This window comes from Aedes aegypti, chromosome 3, assembly GCF_002204515.2.
Source record: "Aedes aegypti strain LVP_AGWG chromosome 3, AaegL5.0 Primary Assembly, whole genome shotgun sequence".
NCBI classification, from domain to species: Eukaryota; Metazoa; Arthropoda; class Insecta; order Diptera; family Culicidae; genus Aedes; species Aedes aegypti.
In genome coordinates, this window is record NC_035109.1 from 114,683,631 (window position 1) to 114,704,564 (window position 20,934).

Genomic DNA, 20,934 nt, shown 5'->3' on the forward strand with positions numbered 1-20,934 from the left:
TCATTAATAAATTTAAAAGTTACAGCATGCACAAAGTGTCCATTTTATAAAATGAACAGTCCTTAATTTCAAAGTTCCATACAAAAAAGCTCATGGTATTCAATATTGAACATTGGGATAATTACTTAAAATTCTCAGATAAATGTTTTGAACTTTCAAAACATGTTATCTGTGTTCTCAATGATATCAGTGGTTTATCTTTTCGATTCAGAGAAAATCTCAAATACCGATCATTCACATGATATTGAAAAAATGAATGCATATTACAAACATTTTGTTTTTGACAATCATTCAGTGTTTTCTATCATAATTTTAAACGGAACATGCTTAGAGTTCTAAGCAGTCTAAGATAAAGGAAATCATGAAAATGGTTTAGTTTAGAAATGTTTCTCCTTCAGATGCATTAGTAATAGTTTCTTGTTGTATAGTTGTACTTGAGTGTGTTCTTCAAAGGTTATAAGTAACAATTTTCAAATGCTCCCATGTCAGCTTTTTCTAGATTTTCGCTCCCCAATTTCTGTTTTACAAATTTTCGCCCCCTCGGACCTGAAAATTGCCCCTAGGGGGGCGAATTCGCCCACTTTAGGAATCACTGCTCTAGAGGATTCATCGGGTTATAACTGACGGAATCCTAGAGAAACCCTAGTAGGTACTCTTGAAAAAAATCAATGGATATATTATTGATTGCTAGAGAAAACCCTGACGGTATTCCTAACAATTCATCAGAGATATTCCAGTTAGCAGTAATTTATGGACGAATCCTGAAAGATATTCCTCTACCTGAAGGTATTCCTGGAAGAAACCATGAAGTTAATCCTAAAGAATCCCTGGAGCTATTCTTAGTAGAATTTTAAAGTTATTTCTTGTGTAGATCGTGGAGGAAACCTTGGACGTATTTTCAGAGGAATCCTCAGAGAAACTCTTGGAGGTATTCTTGGTGGTATTTCTGGAGAAAATGCTGAAGGAATGTAATTTAAGGAATTCCTGGAGGGAGCTTTGGAAGTATTTTACGAGAAATCCTTATAAATATTTCTGGAGGCATTCAAAGAGGTATTCCTGATAGAATCTTTTGAAGAATTCCTGTTAAAATCTTTGGAAGAAATTCTGAACAAATCCCTAGTGGAATTCTTAAGAGAAGGAGTGCTAGGTGAAATCCGCGAAATCCCCGAAGAAATTTTAGAGTTCCTAGAGGAATCCTTAGATGTTTCTCATAGGAAATCCCTGAAAAAAAATTTGCCAGAATTTACCAAACAATTTCTGGAGAAAACCCTGGAGAAATTCATAAAATAATTCTTGAAGGAGTATCAGGGGTAATCCCTAATAATACAGATTCTTCAGAGCCTCGATAACCTGCTCCACTGACCTGCGATCGAATTAAATAAGGCCGATATCGTCCACAAGACCAAGGACCATATGTGACCGTAGGCCTTCCTTAGCCGAGTGATTAGAGTCCGCAGCTGCAAAGTAAAGTCATGCTGAAGGTGTCTCGGTTCGATTCCCGGTTGGTCCAGCATCTTTTCGTAATGGAAATTTCCTTGACTTCTCTGCGCATAAAGTATCATCGTACCTGCTACCCGATATACGAATGCGAAAATGATAACTTTGGCAAAGAAAGCTCTCAGTTAACTACTGTGGTAGTGCTCATAAGAACACTAAGCTGAGAATCAGGCTCTGTCCCAGTGAGGACGTAATGTCAAGAAGAAGAAGAAGAAGATGTGACCGTGTCATGATAGTGTCATTTCTTTGCTCGCTGGTCTCCCAATGTCACCCTGGAGTGCAATGTTGAACAATGAATTCCAAAGTGCGTCTCCTTACTTCCATCTAAATTCACACACGACATTGACACCTCGTCTCCAATCCAAACAGATGGTGAGTCTGCTAGTTATACTCCAAGAATTTATCTAAGTTCATTTGCAAGATGTATCTGGTAATATCTGATTCGTTGTCGGATCGGCCCTCCCAAAAACCAGCCTGGTATTGGCCGACAAAGGATTCCTCAAGTGGTCTCAGTCTGAAGGTATCCCTGGGAAACTCCTGAGAACATTAACTGAAAGAATTCCTGAAGGAATTTGTGGAGAAATTATTGGAACAACTTGGAAATTGCAGGATAGATCTTGAATATTTTCTAAATTAATATTTTCATGTGAATGCAGTAATCATGCTTTTGTTTTGTGTGAAAAGCATTTAATTGAGATCATGAGAAAAATTAAGAATATTGTGTAATAAATCTTCGAGCTGTTTAGTGGAATACCTATAAATAAAAGAAAACCCGAATCTAGTGCTATACCATTTAATTCCACTAGAGTTTTTTTTTTTTTTCATTTATTTAATATTGCAGTGCTTTTTTGGCTGTCCTTAAGCTACATGCTTATTTCCAGAGAATTTCAGAGCTGGGAGGGGTCTCGTGGACTTTGTCCCATATAAAATATTTAAAACGTATATGCCTCTGCCCATATACATATACAAAACAGCAACTTTGGCTGAGAAAACCTTTCAGTTAACAACTATGTAAGTGCTCATAAGTACACTAAGCTGAGGAGCAGGGCTCTGTCTCAGTTGGGACATAACGCCAGAAAGAAAATTAAGATCATATTGTCTACAAAACAGAAACAAGTGATCAGTGGGAGGGGGTGTGTTTGAGGGTCAACCCTCCCTCCCTCTCCACCTTAGTGGATTTTGGAGTAAGTTTTTGGTGTGAAACCACTTGAAATACGAAAAACGCTCTTAAAAGCATGTTTGGCTTATTCAGTTTTGAAAATGTGAATTGAATTTTAATTTTAAAATTAAACATTTCGATTTTAAATTCAAATTAGTGAGAGGCTTTAGTGATCACCAAAGTTCTTGATACTATTAATGAAATATTGTTCATCCCAAAAAATGTTTTGCTACGTGTCGTGTTTACACTTTCGCCTTCTTGACATTTCGGAGGTTCTGTTACTAAAATGGTGAAGGATATTTCCCTTCACGAAATTTTACAGGCTTGCCATAGTGACAACCATTAGCATCCGTAAATTGCTGTGGGAGCTTTAAATAACATGAAACTAGTTTTGTTTGAAAAATGACATATTCTCATATTTCCGGGTTTTGGTGGGTTTCCAGCAGGTATTTTTTTTATAATAAATCTTCGAGCTGTTTAGTGGAATACCTATAAGTAGATGAAAAAACCGAATTTAGTACTTTACCATTTAATTCCACTAGAGTTTGTATCCTCTGACAGATACGCGTATTTCGACCTCAACTGTAAGGCCGTCTTCAGTGTCGTGTACTAGACTCGTCTAGTCTAGTCGAATCTAGTACACGACACTGAAGACGGCCTTACAGTTGAGGTCGAAATACGCGTATCTGTCAAAGGATACAAACTCTAGTGGAATTAAATGGTAAAGTTCTAAATTCGGTTTTTTCATCTACTTATTTTTTTTAATTTAATTCGTGTAAAATCATACACATTTATGCCTTGAATATGTTCCATGAGTCAAATTTCAAATAATTTTGCCATCGCTAGAGTTACAGTTAACTTGATGATTAAAACTTGACTAAAGTTTGGAAAGAGCTTCAATTTTTAATTGTGACTGTGACTGTTTAAAGTTCATTTCAATACATTTAATTGTTAAATTATATTCAATTTGATTTCTAATTTTCCAACTATTAGAGCAAACTGCAAATATTTCAAATGTTATCGTTCAAAATTAACACTTCTCTTGGTTTTTAATTCATATTTAATAAAAAAGAACTCAGTAACTCAACAGAGAGAGAGAGAGAGAGAGAGAGAGAGAGAGAGAGAGAGAGAGAAAAATGAAATTTTGAACTACAAATATTTGGGTACTGATCTGATTACTATTTGATTTAGAGCATAACAAAAGGTTTATTTATATTTTATTATTCTTGTACAAGAACCTCATCAACCTGCTTGATAAAATTGTGTCGTTTTCGTTCAATCTATCATAAATTGTTTCAATAATGAAGTAAAAATGTTGGAATTTGATGAATTATTTGATTTTTTTCTTCAAAATATTTGATTTCATATTACAAACATTGCAAGGCTTCAGACTTTTTTTTAAGAAAAGTACTGATCTACAAATTGTGACTTTTAATTGTTGTGACTGCACATAGAACCTATTAAACTGCCAAAGTCTCAATTTCAAAAGAAATTCCTAATTTTATGCAGTTATTCTATTATTTTGCTGGATAAAAGAAAAACAAAATGATGTGGTTGAACCGTCTTAAGCCATCCCAATTTTTGTAAAAATATCCACTTTTTTGCGTCGTTCGTCTCCCCTGAGAAATTTTCTGGATACGACACTGAAAATTCTATGAAATATTACATGTAGGTCTATTGAACATAATTTGTAAGCAACCTTATACAGAAAACCAAGCTGTCACTAAGACGGTCACTAATTTTGTGAGATATTTCATCCTGCTGCTCCAACAGTTCACGCTGAGCATTAGTGCGATACCTAAATTACTTTATTGAACCTAAGAATTCACCTCGCTCGTGCTGTGTATCACGGGCGAGGTTTACTTGGTAGTGTTGTACTTTTACAACGGCGTGAATGGCACGTCATAAATTCTACTCTCACTTGTCCACCTCTATGTAATTAATAGACGACCTAAAACCCTTCAAAATGCATCAAAAGTTCCACGTCATAGGCGGGAAATGCATAAATTGAGTCCTCGCTACACGCGCAAGCGCACCCCCCATCTGCTCTGCACCGTAGCTCAGCTACTAGTGCGAGGAATTTAAAGGGATCAGTCTTTATGAACACACTTTCGCTACTGGGGTGGTCGTGCGGCGACCGCACTAAATCTATTTATGCGTCTGTTTGCAAACCAAATGCCGCGAAGAGAAGAAAACAATGGCGCATGTTGCGAAGCGATTTCATTTCCCCTTCGCTTCGGCACGACCGACATCTGTCGTTCCCGAGCACTTCATCCACACGCGGAGGCATCAACACACGAACGGACGAACGAATAGAGTTATCAGCCGATATTTATTTTGATTTTTTTGCTCTTTGAAGCACAACTTTCAACATGATATTGTGACGAATCTACAAGAGATACACTTTTGCTCTCAAAGACACTTTGGTAGCTAACAAGTTAATGCATATTTTGTGGAAGAATTTTTTTAACATTACTTACGATAATTTTAATAAAATTCATAAAAATACGTCGAAAAATGCTGATTTATCCGTCACTTTTTGCAAACTTTCCGTAATTTGAGCCTTTGAATCATTTTCTACAAAAATTACGTCCAAGAAACTAAGATAGATTAGATCATAAGCTTTCGATTCATGCGCTGAAATTAAATGTATGACGCATAGTTAATTAGATATGTGGTTCCAAAGATGAACAAGTTGAAAATCTTAAAATCGTGAATAACTCACTTAGCAGTGATTTGCGACCCTATGTTCCATGGGCACTTTTTCATATCTCATGGAGACCTATCTACCCTCCAATTATTAAAAACATGGAACCAAACACCCTGTATATATATATATATATATATATATATATATATATATATATATATATATATATATATATATATATATATATATATATATATATATATATATATATATATATATATATATATATATATATATATATATATATATATATATATATATATATATATAGGCCCAGATAGCCGTAGCGGTAAACGCGCAGTTATTCAGCAAGACCAAGCTGAGGGTCGTGGGTTCGAATCCCACCGGTCGAGGATCTTTTCGGGTTGGAAATTTTCTCGAATTCTCAGGGCATAAAGTATCATCGTACCTGCCACACGATATACGCATGCAAAAATGGTCAATGGCATAGTAAGCTCTCAGTTAATAACTGTGGAAGTGCTCATAAGAACACTAAGCTGAGAAGCAGGCTCTGTCCCAGTGGGGATGTAACGCCAGAAAGAAGAAGAAGAACTAATAGGAAGTTGAATGCCACCGGACGCATTAAGATTGGTTGGAAATCTTCAGAAATATGACCATTTCCGTAAAACTGGTTCCGGAAAGCATGGTCAGTCATGTTTGTATTTCCAATCATGTAAATATTATCCGGAGCTATATCCAAGTGGACATCAACCTTAAAAATGATGTTTCCTGCAGCGTATTCAGAACCATTAGATGCACAGACCACTCTATAGAAGGTTCCAGGTGCCCTGGGGGAAGTGGTCAATTAGGAACATATCCGGAACCATATCAATATGGTCATCAAACTTCATGATTTTCAAAGGTTATGCTTTCCGAAGCATTTCCAGCACCACCGGCTGCCATGACCACTTTATAGTAGATTCCAGGTGCCCCGGGGATGTGGCCAATTCGGAACATGTCCGTTCATCTGTTTAGAATCACATTCTACCATAAACAGTAAGATCCATGTGACTTGGAAAATGGCGAGCATTTTCAGAACCACAAGATATAATATTGCAGCGACAGAAAAAATGACATTTGGACATGACCTCAGAAAATCCGGAACATCTCCGGTGTCCAGTGGCCAATATGCATGGTCAAGGAAGTTCCTAAAACTGGACCAAATTTGCCGTCGACTGCTTCCAGATGCATCCAATTTCATCCATTTTTCATAAAGTTATAAGCATTTGAATTTGGGAAAAATTTTGCCTATCTCAATCATTTTGCCAACATTCATAATGTGTAGTTGCCCAAGTAACCAATAAGCATTTTAAAAAGCATTTAATCAGCATTATATGCGCCAGCACAGCAAAGCATTTAATGCTGATTGAGCATATAGCTGCTAGTAGTGCTACTTCATAGCAGGGTTTGGCGAAATATCGTGCTGTTCCAATGCTGCACCTTCAGAAACGTTGCATTTTACTGTCAAAAACCGTAACGTTTGCTTGTAGGAAAAAAAAAAAAAACAAAAATTTCTCACCCTCACTCGTCTCTCCCGGCTTTGTCCTAATTGTGGATACTTTTCTCGTTGCTGTTGATTTATTTTGTTCGTTTTTTACATTTTGCGGCCCGAACTGATAACCTGGAGATTATTAGTGAAGATATCGACGACGCTGCAGGGTATGCTGCAGTTGATGTATTGTCAAGCATTGATTTATGCCCTACATAAGGTATGTTTTGTCCGTAGGAACATTCAATTGCGAACTCATTATGGATGGCCCTGTGAAAAGTAATCTAATGTAGGAACGCGCTAGGGCAAACGCTCCCTTAGTGGAGGTAGCTCCAATAGTGGAGGTAGTGTGTTTTAGCATGTTTCGCACTAATAAATGATTAGGTGATATTTTTCTATGATGTAAGATGTGAAAATGATGCGAGTAATCGAATAATATCCATGATTTTTAACCGAAAAACAATTTAAAACAATTATTTTGCTTAATTTTTTTGCTCCTTTGCACCTATAGTGGTGCATCAGTACCCATAGTGGAGGGTCCCATAAGAAATCAATGGTTTGCGCCACTAAAGGAACCATTCTTAAAACATACCTCCACTAAAGGAACAGTGTTCCTATTATTGGTGCAAGGCTTTTTGCAGTGAAATTTTAAATGCATCGTGATTTTTATACATTTGAGTGATAGGAGGATTTGAGATCTATCGATTGATACATTAAAATCATATATTTCATGGTTTTATCACCATGTTTTAGCAGTTTTCCCTTAGGTGCACCACTAATGGTACACTTGCCCTAAGATAATTAAAATTTATGGAAGCAGATCAAGATGGGTTGATACATTTGTTTTATCCCACATGTCAGAAAGATCTGTGAAACTAGCGCTCCGATAAACAGAGAATGGTAGCTTTGCGGATGTTCCTTTCTACCGTGGAAATTAGGTTGTTTTTAACTATCCCTCTTCTACTTTAAATCGTCTCCATGAAATGTCAGAACCGGGACGTGGGTGAGAAAGAGATAAAAAGTGGAGTCAAACATGTAACACACAACCCGTACTGCTCTTTCGTTGCATTCGTGTGACTATTGGAAAGTATTTTGTTTGCTATTACTCGAAAATAGCCTGTGCAGTTCACTGCCCATACTCGCATAACAGTCCCATACCAATTTTATCTATTTTTGAGTTAGCTCCGTGAATGGTGTTTATTTTCAGTGTACTTTCCAACATCATGCTTAAAATTGAATCTTTGTATGGACAAAATGAGGAAAAAATACCAAACCATGTGCGTCCCATATTGAAAATACCCGCATTACAGTCCCATTAGTTGATCATAACGAAATTGAAACAAACCCATTTTGATAATATTTTTTGAAATCTTGCATCGTGGTTTTCATTTATTGAAAGAAGGAATAATACAAACTATACTGATTAAAACCATGTTTATTCACGAAAAATACTTATTCTAGCTTGACATGAAAGTTTTCTAGAATGACTTCTGTTGCGATATGTGGTAGAACCACAAATAAAAGTATATATCCTTGCGAGGCTAAAAAACAATAAAAAACAAACAAAGTTTGGCCAATTGGTAACTTATTTGAATAATTGTCAACGAAATCTCCGACAGGCTCAACTTTCATCGGTATGAAAAGGGAGGCTTATCGCGCACATCGCCATTGGTATCATCGACAGGATTTTCATAGTCGTACGGAGTATATATAACATCTATTGCCGAAAAAGGATGGTTCTGGGCACACAACAGTATTATCCACGCATGGGAAATCGCATGTTTGAAGCGATTGTCGTCATAAAGATCCAAAACTTGCTCTATTAATTATATTCCTCGGTACGGTTCAAGTCCAACGTTCCTGTGCTGTGGGTGGATTCAACCAAGAGGCCGACAGAAAAAGACAAATCAAATTTTCAACACTATCATTGTATAATGTATAGTACCTACCACCGAAATATTTTTCGAAGTAAATTTGCAATTAAAACATGCGAGTACTAAAACTTTCAGAAGGAAAAATGCCTTGTGATCAATTGTAAACTTGAATATTAATGTGTCAACGTGCGTGATAACAAAGTAAGCGAGTCCCAAGGAATGGGACTGGTATGCGGGTATATTTGCGGTTGGCTAGTGAAGTACTCGGATATCGAGTTCCATTGGCTTGTGTCCCAGATTTGGACTTCAAAAACAACCATGTTAACCGTGTTACAGTTGTTGACGATTTTATAATATTGTAATGATAGTGTGTAGAGTAATGCTACCACGATTTATTGCTATCAGCAGCCTTGGAACGAACACATTTCCAAATATGTTTAGAAGCGTTTTTCTCGACATGACGATTTTCCTAATGGGACTGTATTGCGAGTATGGGCAGTTCAAATGCTTATTAAGAACCGATAGATGTTAAACAGCAATGCTTGTGCTGGAGCATTGCTGCTAAGCTATGAACTTGCTTTCATAGGGCAGCAAGCAGAGCAAATGCTGTAAGCAGTCTACTGCGCGGCTTATTTAAGTGCTTATTGGTTACCTGGGTGCTTGAAAATGTTGTTTGATTTCTTCACCTTCAACTGGTCCATCGCCCTCAGTAAACAAACCGTTTGATTCTCCCCCCATGGTCTTGCTCAACCAGCAAGCGAAAACAGCGAAGCAAACAAGACAAACTGCCATGCGTCTCCATCGTATGATATTTGCACGAGTTCACTAATTTGACGTTTGAGCGGTGCCGAATTCACTGGTTTCCATGGTCACATAAACAACACGGCACCGATGCATCCTATTTCATTCATTTTTCATAAAGTTATAAGCATTTGAATTTGGGCAAAATTTTGCCTATCTCAATCATTTTGCCTATCCCCTGTATTGAGAATTATAATATATATATAACGCCACTGTTGCTCTAGAAATGTCAATACAAATGCACATTCCTGCTGTGTCCATACACGCTATTTTCGTGCACAAGAAGGAGTGCACGGCTGAAATGAACATTCTCTGCAATGGACCTATGCACGAATGTGCTATTTGACGTTTTAGCGGTGCCGTGTTGTTTATGTGACCATGGAAACCAGTGAATTCGGCACCGCTCATACGTCAAATTAGTGAACTCGTGCAAAGATCCATACGATGGAGACGCATGGCAGTTTGTCTTGTTTGCTTCGCTGTTTTCGCTTGCTGGTTGAGCAAGACCATGGGGGGAGAATCAAACGGTTTGTTTACTGAGGGCGATGGACCAGTTGAAGGTGAAGAAATCAAACAACATTTTCAAGCAACTACACATTATGAATGTTGGCAAAATGATTGAGATAGGCAAAATTTTGCCCAAATTCAAATGCTTATAACTTTATGAAAAATGAATGAAATTGGATGCATCTGGAAGCAGTCGACGGCAAATTTGGTCCAGTTTTAGGAACGTCCTTGACCATGCATATTGGCCACTGGACACCGGAGATGTTCCGGATTTTCTGAGGTCATGCCCAAATGTCATTTTTTCTGTCGCTTGTATTTTTGTGTGGTGTAAAGTCAGATAGATGTTTGCAATTTTCCTAGAAACTAGAACTAATAGAAAGTTGAATGCCACCGGACGCATTAAGATTGGTTGGAAATCTTCAGAAATATGACCATTTCCGTAAAACTGGTTCCGGAAAGCATGGTCAGTCATGTTTGTATTTCCAATCATGTAAATATTATCCGGAGCTATATCCAAGTGGACATCAACCTTAAAATGATGTTTCCTGCAGCGTATTCAGAACCATTAGATGCACAGACCACTCTATAGAAGGTTCCAGGTGCCCTGGGGGAAGTGGTCAATTAGGAACATATCCGGAACCATATCAATATGGGCATCAAACTTCATGATTTTCAAAGGTTATGCTTTCCGAAGCATTTCCAGCACCACCGGCTGCCATGACCACTTTATAGTAGATTCCAGGTGCCCCGGGGATGTGGCCAATTCAAAACATGCCCGAAAACACATCAATATGGGTAAAAACATCAAGATTTTTGAAGGTGATGCTAATAGAAGTATTTACAGCGCAACTTATTTATATGACCACTGTATAGTAGGTTCCATGGGCCCTGGGGGATGAGGTCATGTTTCGAGTTGGCCACATCTCTAGGAGCCCCTGGAATATACTATAGAGTGATTATTATATCTTGTGGTTCTGAAAATGCTCGTCATTTTCCATGTCACATGGATCTTACTGTTTATGGTAGAATGTGATTCTAAATAGATGAACGGACATGTTCCGAATTGGCCACATCCCCCGGGGCATCTGGAACCTACTATAAAGTGGTTATGGCAGCCGGTGATGCTGGAAATGCTTCGGAAAGCATAACCTTTGAAAATAATGTAGTTTGATGACCATATTGATATGGTTCCGGATATGTTCCTAATTGACCACTTCCCCCAGGGCACCTGGAACCTTCTATAGAGTGGTCTGTGCATCTAATGGTTCTGAATACGCTGCAGGAAACATCATTTTTAAGGTTGATGTCCACTTGGATATAGCTCCGGATAATATTTACATGATTGGAAATACAAACATGACTGACCATGCTTTCCGGAACCAGTTTTACGGAAATGGTCATATTTCTGAAGATTTCCAACCAATCTTAATGCGTCCGGTGGCATTCAACTTTCTATTAGTTCTAGTTTCTAGGAAAATTGCAAACATCTATCTGACTTTACACCACACAAAAATACAAGCGACAGAAAAAATGACATTTGGACATGACCTCAGAAAATCCGGAACATCTCCGGTGTCCAGTGGCCAATATGCATGGTCAAGGACGTTCCTAAAACTGGACCAAATTTGCCGTCGACTGCTTCCAGATGCATCCAATTTCATTCATTTTTCATAAAGTTATAAGCATTTGAATTTGGGCAAAATTTTGCCTATCTCAATCATTTTGCCAACATTCATAATGTGTAGTTGCTTGAAAATGTTGTTTGATTTCTTCACCTTCAACTGGTCCATCGCCCTCAGTAAACAAACCGTTTGATTCTCCCCCCATGGTCTTGCTCAACCAGCAAGCGAAAACAGCGAAGCAAACAAGACAAACTGCCATGCGTCTCCATCGTATGGATCTTTGCACGAGTTCACTAATTTGACGTTTGAGCGGTGCCGAATTCACTGGTTTCCATGGTCACATAAACAACACGGCACCGCTAAAACGTCAAATAGCACATTCGTGCATAGGTCCATTGCAGAGAATGTTCATTTCAGCCGTGCACTCCTTCTTGTGCACGAAAATAGCGTGTATGGACACAGCAGGAATGTGCATTTGTATTGACATTTCTAGAGCAACAGTGGCGTTGTATAGGTAAAATCTGGTTCACTCCAATTTGTGCACCCGAGAGAGATATTGCCCATGACGCTCGCATTGGTTTGCAAGAATTGAGCAAGCGCGCGCAACTGGCGTCACGACGTCTGCTGTTGGAAGAGAAAGCGTCAACGCCATACATGCTTTGTGTGTATGTATGTTGCATGGAGCTTCCAGGTGTCGCGCGATAGTAGGCGCAATATTGATTAGAACCAATACTAGATGTTATAAACATATTGGCCAAATTGATTATGTTTTATCTTATTAAATACACAAAATTCATGTGGCTTTGAATTGATTTATTAACTATGTGTGAATATAGTTTTTCTTGCTCAACAGACCGACAACTGATAAATTGTGGTGGGCGTAAAGTGGGTTTTAGCGTTCAACAGTCAGTCATCATTTCACTTGAAAGCTTTGATGTATCCACAAAAGTATACAAAGAGATGTACCAGCGCTGGACATCGTCAAAACGCTAAGATATCGTGATACAATTGACAAGCAGTAAATAATAAGTATAATTATATAGAATAACAACGTTAGGAATAATAGAGATTCGGAATTTCGCGAAAGCCACGAAATCTACGGAATTTATCCTTCATCGCGAAACTTGGAAACTGGATAACCTTAGAAAAGTTCAGATTTTTGCACATAAGAATGGTTTATTTATCTGTAAGCCGAGTTTCATAAAAAAAATGTGCTAATCGTTTATTTTCAAGTTAAACGTCTTTCTTCTTGCTTTAAATTTGATAATATGATATTAAACTTATTGTCTCAGTTCGCAAAATACGAAAAATGATTGAAATTTATGCATATAAAGGTCATTTTTACTGTAAATATACATTTTTATGTTAAATATTATCAAACTATGGGACCGCGATTAATACGCAAAATTTTTCTTTCATCGCCTTGGTATCAGCGAAATTTTGAGAATTTTCCTTTTCCCTAAACATTGGATATTGGAATCATCCAAAATTCTTAAAACTTACAACTAGTGATTGAAACGAAGAAAACAAACAAAAAATACGTCCAAAAAGCAACAAATATAATAGCTTCCAGACACTTCAAGATTGCATACAGTATTGGAAATTACATTTTAAGGTGTTAATAATAAGAAATTACATTTTAAGCTGAAATACATTTTAAAAAATCAATTGAAAAATTCGTATTCATAATTCAAAATAAGCGGTTTGTGCGAGTCAGTGCACAGGTAACAAATTCCTCACGGGACGCCTCTGAGAAAATTATTTTCAGAAAAATCATTCAGAACGCATTATGCTCAGAACGGGCCAATAAACCGTATGATGCGTCAGTATAATGTACATTGCGAATTCATTGGCATTACTATGTCCAAAGAGCAGCTTAAAACATGACTAAAGATTAATAGAAGTAATCCATAGCATGTAATAAAGTATTGTAATGATTGTATGTAGTCTACCTATACTTGACGAAAATAAAAAAAAAATAAAAATTACAAAAAATTACGAAATATTCATGTCAGGGGCGGCTGATCATCGTTCGAGAGCTAGAGAAAGACTCTAAGCTGTGCACTATGCACTATGATACACCAAACATTCAGGGGCAATGGTCCTCCGGAAATCTAGGGGTTGGTGTCAGGTTCTTACAAGCCAACCGTAAAAATACATCAGCACAGGAACGTCAACGAGAGAATACGGATCAGAACAATAGGAATAGACCACAGCGATGGAAATGGACTTGCCATTGGAAACTCGGTATTTTTGTATTATCATTTCTCATTCTTTCAAAACAAAAATAAATAAATTGAAGCTGATAGAAGAGTTGAACTAGAGTTCTGTCAAATTTTAAGCTAGTTTGGTAACGATTTAATGGTGTCCCAAAGACGTTGATATTTTAAACACTTGTTCAACTATCATAACCACCTTTGTGCTAAGACATATTACCAAACCTTATTACTCAAGCTTTTATGAACAAAGCTTTGTAGAATTTTTGGAGGATATTTTTGTGAAAGTATTTTTTGACGTTTTCTTTCATTCATATCTATTAAATCGGTTATAGTGTGTGGCTTCGTAGCCGTGCGGTTAGTGTCACCAGCCGCATCGTGCTAAGGACTGTGGGTTCGATTCCAGCTGCAGGCCGGAAAACTTTTTGTGAGGAAAATTCTCCGACTGTACCACTGGGCGCTGCATGCTAGTCCGTTGTCTAGTGTGGTGCTTCCTTCAAAGGAAAATATGTACAAAATCCTATTTTAATTGATTGCGTAGCTGTATAGATCATAAGTTCAAGTAGGTTAAAATTTTAAGCGTTATATTAAAACAAATTATGAGTATCTATTAATGTACTCAGTTCTTTTTCCTGAGATTCCTAGAAAAATCTTAAAAAGAAATCCTGAAGCAAATTTTGGAAAAGAATACTTAAATAAGATGTTGGTGAAACACCTGTGAGGATTTTTACAGGTGTTTCCATGGAATGAACTTATCGAGATATTGTGAAAAAATCTACAAAGAACACTAGGAAATATCTGGGAGTATCCTGAAATCTATATTCTTTCAATAAAGTCTAGACATAGTTTTTCTAAAGATGGGCGGAGAAATTTTTCTCATGAACCAGTGGATGATTTACTAGATAGATTCCTGGAAGAATCATTGTGAAGCAATGAACTCTCCCAGTGGTATATTTAATTGACTCAATTGAAGGGACATGGAGATATCGAGACATGGAACATGTGTCCTTTGGATGCTGTTTCTAGGGACCATCATAATAATTAGTAAATTTCGTTTTGAGTATGGTCCTATGAGTCAATAACTCGTCATGGAGGTTTAACAACATTCTTAAAGCTGCGATCCCCTTAGAAGATTAACAAACATTTCGCGGACCTTTGAAAGTGGATGACGTCGAAATGAAAAATTATGACAACATTCAAAAGATTTACCCAAATGATTCGTCTGTAATTCATCACAGATAATGCATGAATTCCTCCGAGATCATCTTGTGTTCACTGATTACACTTAAAACATTTACGTTACGTTACTTTATCGTTAAGAAACTTCAAAAGAACTAAAATCAGTAATTGAGAAAATTTCTCAACAAAAACAAGCGCCATAAATATGTCAAATCGTACTCCTTGTACGATGAAGATTACCTCGAGAACCAACTCAAAAGACTTTCACAAATATTAAAAAACAATATTTCGATTCACTTGAAAGTTTCACAAGAATTTGCGAAGTTCTCGTCAATAAATTTTCCTTAGATAGGTAAGACATCCACCAAGCTTTCCTGCTGCATTCTACTTTCAATATTTTAAGAAACTTTTCTAATGGACTTCTAAGGAGAATTGAAGAAGATTTCGCAAAAAACTCTTAACAAATCTTGTCGAATATCTGTCGAAAATCTTATAATCTATTGGATGAAACATTAAAGAATTGCGAATTTATTCAATCCCGTCAATAGCTCTTCAATTTTTCTAAAATCGGTACGGAAGCTAGCGAAATCTGCCAAAATTTAAGCCTAAAATATTTCAGAAATTTCACACTGTTACAAAAAATTCACTACAAAAATCCTAAGATTTACTGCAAGTAAAATGAGGAAAAATGTTACTTAAGGCATATTTTGGTTACAATTGAGATTGTTGAGGGGGGACAATCTAAATTTATGGTAATGGAAATATTTTTCTCTAGTTTAGTAGATTAAGACAAAATCTATCCATATGATAATTTAGGAATCAAGGAAAAATGAGGTCATTCATTTAAGTTTTTCTTAATAGTTTAAGTCTTGAACATGAATGGTTGTTGATTACACCTAAATGGACCATGAACACAGCATAAAATCATAATATTTCCTGGAAAATCAAGTATTTTCTTAATTATTTGCCAATATTGATTGTCCTCTAATTTGAGTATGTTTTCTGAACAATTATAGATTAGTTAATTTTCATTTTAACCTATGCTTATGAGGAAATGGCAACAACGTTACCAACTCATGCGAAGCACCTGATTTCACACAAACTGCAAAAATCTCACCTATCTGTCTCTCCAGCTAAACCGTGTTTCCAATTCTATTTGCAGCAATTTTTCAAGCATGACTTCCCGAAAACCCACGTTCGCACCAGCCGACGGTCGGTTTACCGCAGCTGTTTGGTGTGCGACACTTGCATCCGGGAGCTGATGGTGATCGATGTGCCGCCACAGAGACGCTTTCCCGTCGACAATCTTGCCGAGTGGAACAACGGCCACCCGCTGGGGCTCCGAACGGTGCACACCTACGTGCTCGTGTACGACATGGGCAACCTCGAGACCTTCCAGGTGAGCGCCAGCCGGTAGAACTAGGATGCACACTGGGGTGGCCAAATTTTGTATCGACTGAAATGTAATTAGGACTGTAAATGTAATTAGGACCGTTTTCTCCAAATATTTAATCATACAAACTTCAAGCTCGCTTAGCATCTTTTAGAGATGATGGGTCCCGTGGCTTCTAGGGGTTAAAATGAAGACATTTGAGAGTGTAACTAAACATTTTTATATTTATTTATTATGGATCACCCTAATGCAAAACTGGTGCATAAGAAGCACATTCGGTAGACAAATGGTGATAATTTTAAATTTTCTTTTTCACTTTCCAGTACTGCCGCAGCATGCGTGATCAAATCTTAGAAAGCTTTAATCATCGTGATTTTAAAATTATGGTTGTGGGCAACAAACTCGATCTGGTATCCGAAACCATTCCGCACACTCAGGTGGGTTGAATTCAGAGTTCTGTATAGGGATTCATTTGTTTAGAGATTGTTCTTTATTTTATCATTACAGGAATTAAAAGATATCTCAACGCTGGTTCGAAAGCACTGGCGATGTGGTTACGTCGAATGTTCCGCCAAGTGAGTACTGAACATATCTTTTTTAAGTACAGTGGATTTCAGTTTATCTCTTCAAATATTTCATAAAATACATTGAAAAAGCAAACAATGTAGCAACCCATATTCTGTAATGTAGTGTGGCATCTAAATATACTGGAATATCGATAAAAGGATACATATGAACGAAGTATGTTCTAGTAGCCCCTAGAACATAATTCATTATTTAGTAACAATTTAAAAGATATCACTGAATCACTGATCAATAACATCATATATTACATTATAAAACAAAAATACCTTACTTATACCATGCGCAAAGTAAACATCTGATCCATTGTCGAGCGACCAGTCTGTGCCTTTTTATGTAGATTGAGCATATAAGGCCATCCAACCAGCATTTCTTCGTCCTCCCATACGTACTCAGTGGATTGACTGGTTAAGCTGCTCTTTCGTGCTTGCGAAGGTCGACCGGAATCTCGTCTTTCCACTCCTATGGTCCATTTCAACCACTCCTATGGTCGGTGGGTCCACAGCTTGATCAACATCATCAAGTTATCGCCATTTTATCGGTCAGCCAATTCCCTTCTCCATAATTGCACATGGCGGACCCTGTTATGGTATTGAGCCGCGCACCATTGACCGTTGCATAAAATCTCCGCGTATTGTTCAGGTCCATGCTATCTTGTGTTTCAGCTACCATACGTTCTTCGTGCTGTCTTTTCTTTCTGCGGTAGGTTCGCTTTTGTTCGGCTCTCGCTGCCATACAAGCATACGGCTTCTGGCGACATTCTTCATGTCTGTCAATCTTTTGCACTCTTCATCGAACCAGTTGTTTCGTCATCGTCGTTGCTCATTACCAATCACTTCTCGCGCCGTTGTTTTCACAGCTTTGCGGATAGGGTCCCACAGGCCGTCAAGAAGGAAGATGAGATATTATGCAATGGTTTCTGCAGATCTTCATTCCATCTGCAATGCGTGCATCAGTCCGAGGAAATTCGTAACACGATAGCTCATTGCTCACAACTGTTCTGGATGTGTAAGGCCTGTTCGAAAATGATGTCAAACGCTAATTTTCGTCAGGCAATATCTTCCACCAACATTGTCATCAGTTTAATGACCGACGAATACTCCAAAGCAATGGATGAATTAAGGCAGGAAATTAAAAATAACACCTTCCAAATCGATATTATTCTACAACGAACCCCACTTCCATCAACACCACATATACCTCGATTGCAACTTTCAGTACCGTCGAGAAAACGTCCTCGGCTAATTGCCGATGATTCATCTCACCACGATAACACATCCGTTGGCACTAGGGAGCTTGCCCCTGACGAATCCATCCCGCTAGCCGCACCTCGAATAGCTAATCAATGTTGGTTGTCTTTGTCCGGCTTCGACCCACAAGCTACTGTGCCACAGATAGAAAAGTTGGTGAAGTACAATCTCAACACGGACAAATCGTTTGGCATTGTCAAATTAGTGCCGAAAGAGAAAACATTGAATGAACGTAAGCGTTTCTTTCAAAGTTGGCATGGATTTGCAGTTGAAAGACACCGCACTATCCGGCTCATCGTGGCAGAAGAGAATTATCTTCCATCAGTTTGATTTTAATCACTCCACATCCACTCGTCAATTGTTTCGCTTCCGACCTTCACCAAGAGACGACCATTCACAGCAATCACCAAACATCACATCGTACCATCAATGAACGATCGTCCGCACAGCTCCAAATTACACTACCACTCCACGGGAAACGATTACTCTGTACTATCAGAACGTCCGCGGACTTCCAACCAAAACAAACAACGTTTTCTTAGCGTTGTCTGAAAGCGACTATGATGTAATTGCTTTTACGAACACCTGGCTCAACAACGATATTCACAACTCAGACCTCACACACAACTTTACGATCTATCGTTGTGATAGAAATGCCAACAACAGCTGACCGCCTTCCTCTTCTCTTCTTCAAAAACTGTGCTGACTCGCTTACTGCTCCTGCGACTATTCTCTTCAACCGTTCATTGTCCGAACCGAAGGAACGTTGCCGTCCAAACGCACGCTATTGCAAACGCACGCCAAATGCTGCTATTACTCCCATACACAAATCTCCATTCTGAATTGTCTGCCAAAAGCTTTTGAAAGCCTCTTTCACGATTCCCTCTACCCTTACGTGCAACATATCATCTCTGAGTTCCAATATGGGTTTGTGAAAAAACGATCAACAACTTCAAATTTAATGTCGTACGGGTCTTCATTGGTGAACACGATGGAGAAGCGTCAACAAATCGACGCAGTCTATATTGACTTTACGAAAGCATTTCTCGCGTTTAGTATCATACAGGCGTATCTGCAGATATCGATTTCTCTTCATCGATTTTCTCTTTGGACGTACATGAAGTTCAATCAATTTTGGTAACATTTTACGATTCAGCATGACAAAGGTTCTTTCTACTGAATCGAAAATGGCAGTCAAAAACAGTCGCCTGACCAAGAGAAAATCGATGAAGATAAACCGATCATTGCAGTTACGCCCTTATGATACTGAACGCGAGATTTGATAGAGTACCGCACTCACTGTCGGTGAAAAAAATAGATAAAATGGGTCTGCCCTCTTGGTTGACACGATGGATACTCTTGTACCTCACCGAACGCAGCGCTCAAGTACGTATTGCTGGTATAAGTTCCGATCCCTTTGTAAATACATCAGGCGTCCCTCTGGGGAGCCACCTGGGTCCGCTGTTGTTTGTGCTGTTCATCAACGACCTTTGAGAAGTTATTCAATCCCAAAAACTAATGTTCGCGAACGATTTGAAATTATTTCGTATGGTTTCATCGTTGATTGATTATTGCGCTGTGCAAGCTGATATTGACGCCTTGGTGAGATGGTACATGCTGAATGGAATGGAAGTGAATGTTCAAAAATGTTGCATCATCACTTTTAGCCGAAAGAGGAATGCGATTGACTTCGGATATATAATGTCGGCGGAGCAATCTCCACAGATGCTGGAGGGGATCATCGAGGGTCTCTTCCCGCGTCACAGCCCTAGCCCATGGCCTCCTTTTGTAGGACAGCCGGGGATTGGGGCTGGCGATGAGGATAGAGTAACTGATGAGGAACTTGTAGGGATTGCAAAATCCCTAAGCATGGGGAAGGCACCAGGTCCGGACGGAGTTCCAAACCTGGCCCTCAAAGTCGCAATCTTGGAGGCTCCCGGTATGTTCAGATCTGCTATGCAGATATGCCTGGACGAGGGAGTATTTCCAGATGCGTGGAAGAGGCAGAGCCTGGTACTATTGCCAAAGGCGGGGAAACCACCCGGTGACCCGTCGGCGTATAGACCAATATGCTTGATTGACACGGTGGGGAAAGTGCTCGAGAAGATCATCCTCAACAGACTGTCGAGGTACACCGAGGGTGTAAATGGTCTCTCAGGCAACCAGTTCGGCTTCCGGAAAGGGAGGTCCACTGTAGACGCTATTCTAATGGTTAAGAAAACCGCTGAGATAGCACTCCAGCGTAAGAGGAGGGGTATTCGCTACTGCGCAGTAGTGACTCTGGATGTAAGGAATGCATTTAATAGTGCTAGTTGGGCGGCTATTGCTGATGCGCTCCTGCGTCTGGGGATACCCGAGTACCTGTACAAGATTCTCGGAAGTTACTTCCAAAATCGGGTATTAGTCTATGACACAGAGGTGGGTCGGAAGTGCTTTCGCATAACCTCAGGAGTCCCGCAAGGTTCCATCCTGGGTCCGGTGTTATGGAATGTCATGTACGACGAGGTGTTGAGATTAAAATTCCCGGCGGGTGTGGTCATCGTTGGCTTTGCCGACGATATTACGCTGGAGGTCTACGGTGAATCGATCGAAGAAGTGGAATTGACTGCAGCCCACTCGATCGCAATTGTGGAGGAGTGGATGAGCTCCAGGAAA

General features: G+C 38.7%; 1 protein-coding gene across 1 annotated transcript in view; it reads left to right on the forward strand.

Annotated features, from left to right (window-relative positions):
* Nucleotides 1-20,934, forward strand: part of LOC5567059 (ras-like protein family member 10B) — a 127,493-nt gene that overhangs the window by 101,288 nt on the left and 5,271 nt on the right. The window contains 3 exon segments of the mRNA XM_021851783.1: nucleotides 16,217-16,453; nucleotides 16,771-16,884; nucleotides 16,955-17,022. Coding sequence (XP_021707475.1) covers nucleotides 16,217-16,453; nucleotides 16,771-16,884; nucleotides 16,955-17,022 — 419 coding nt within the window.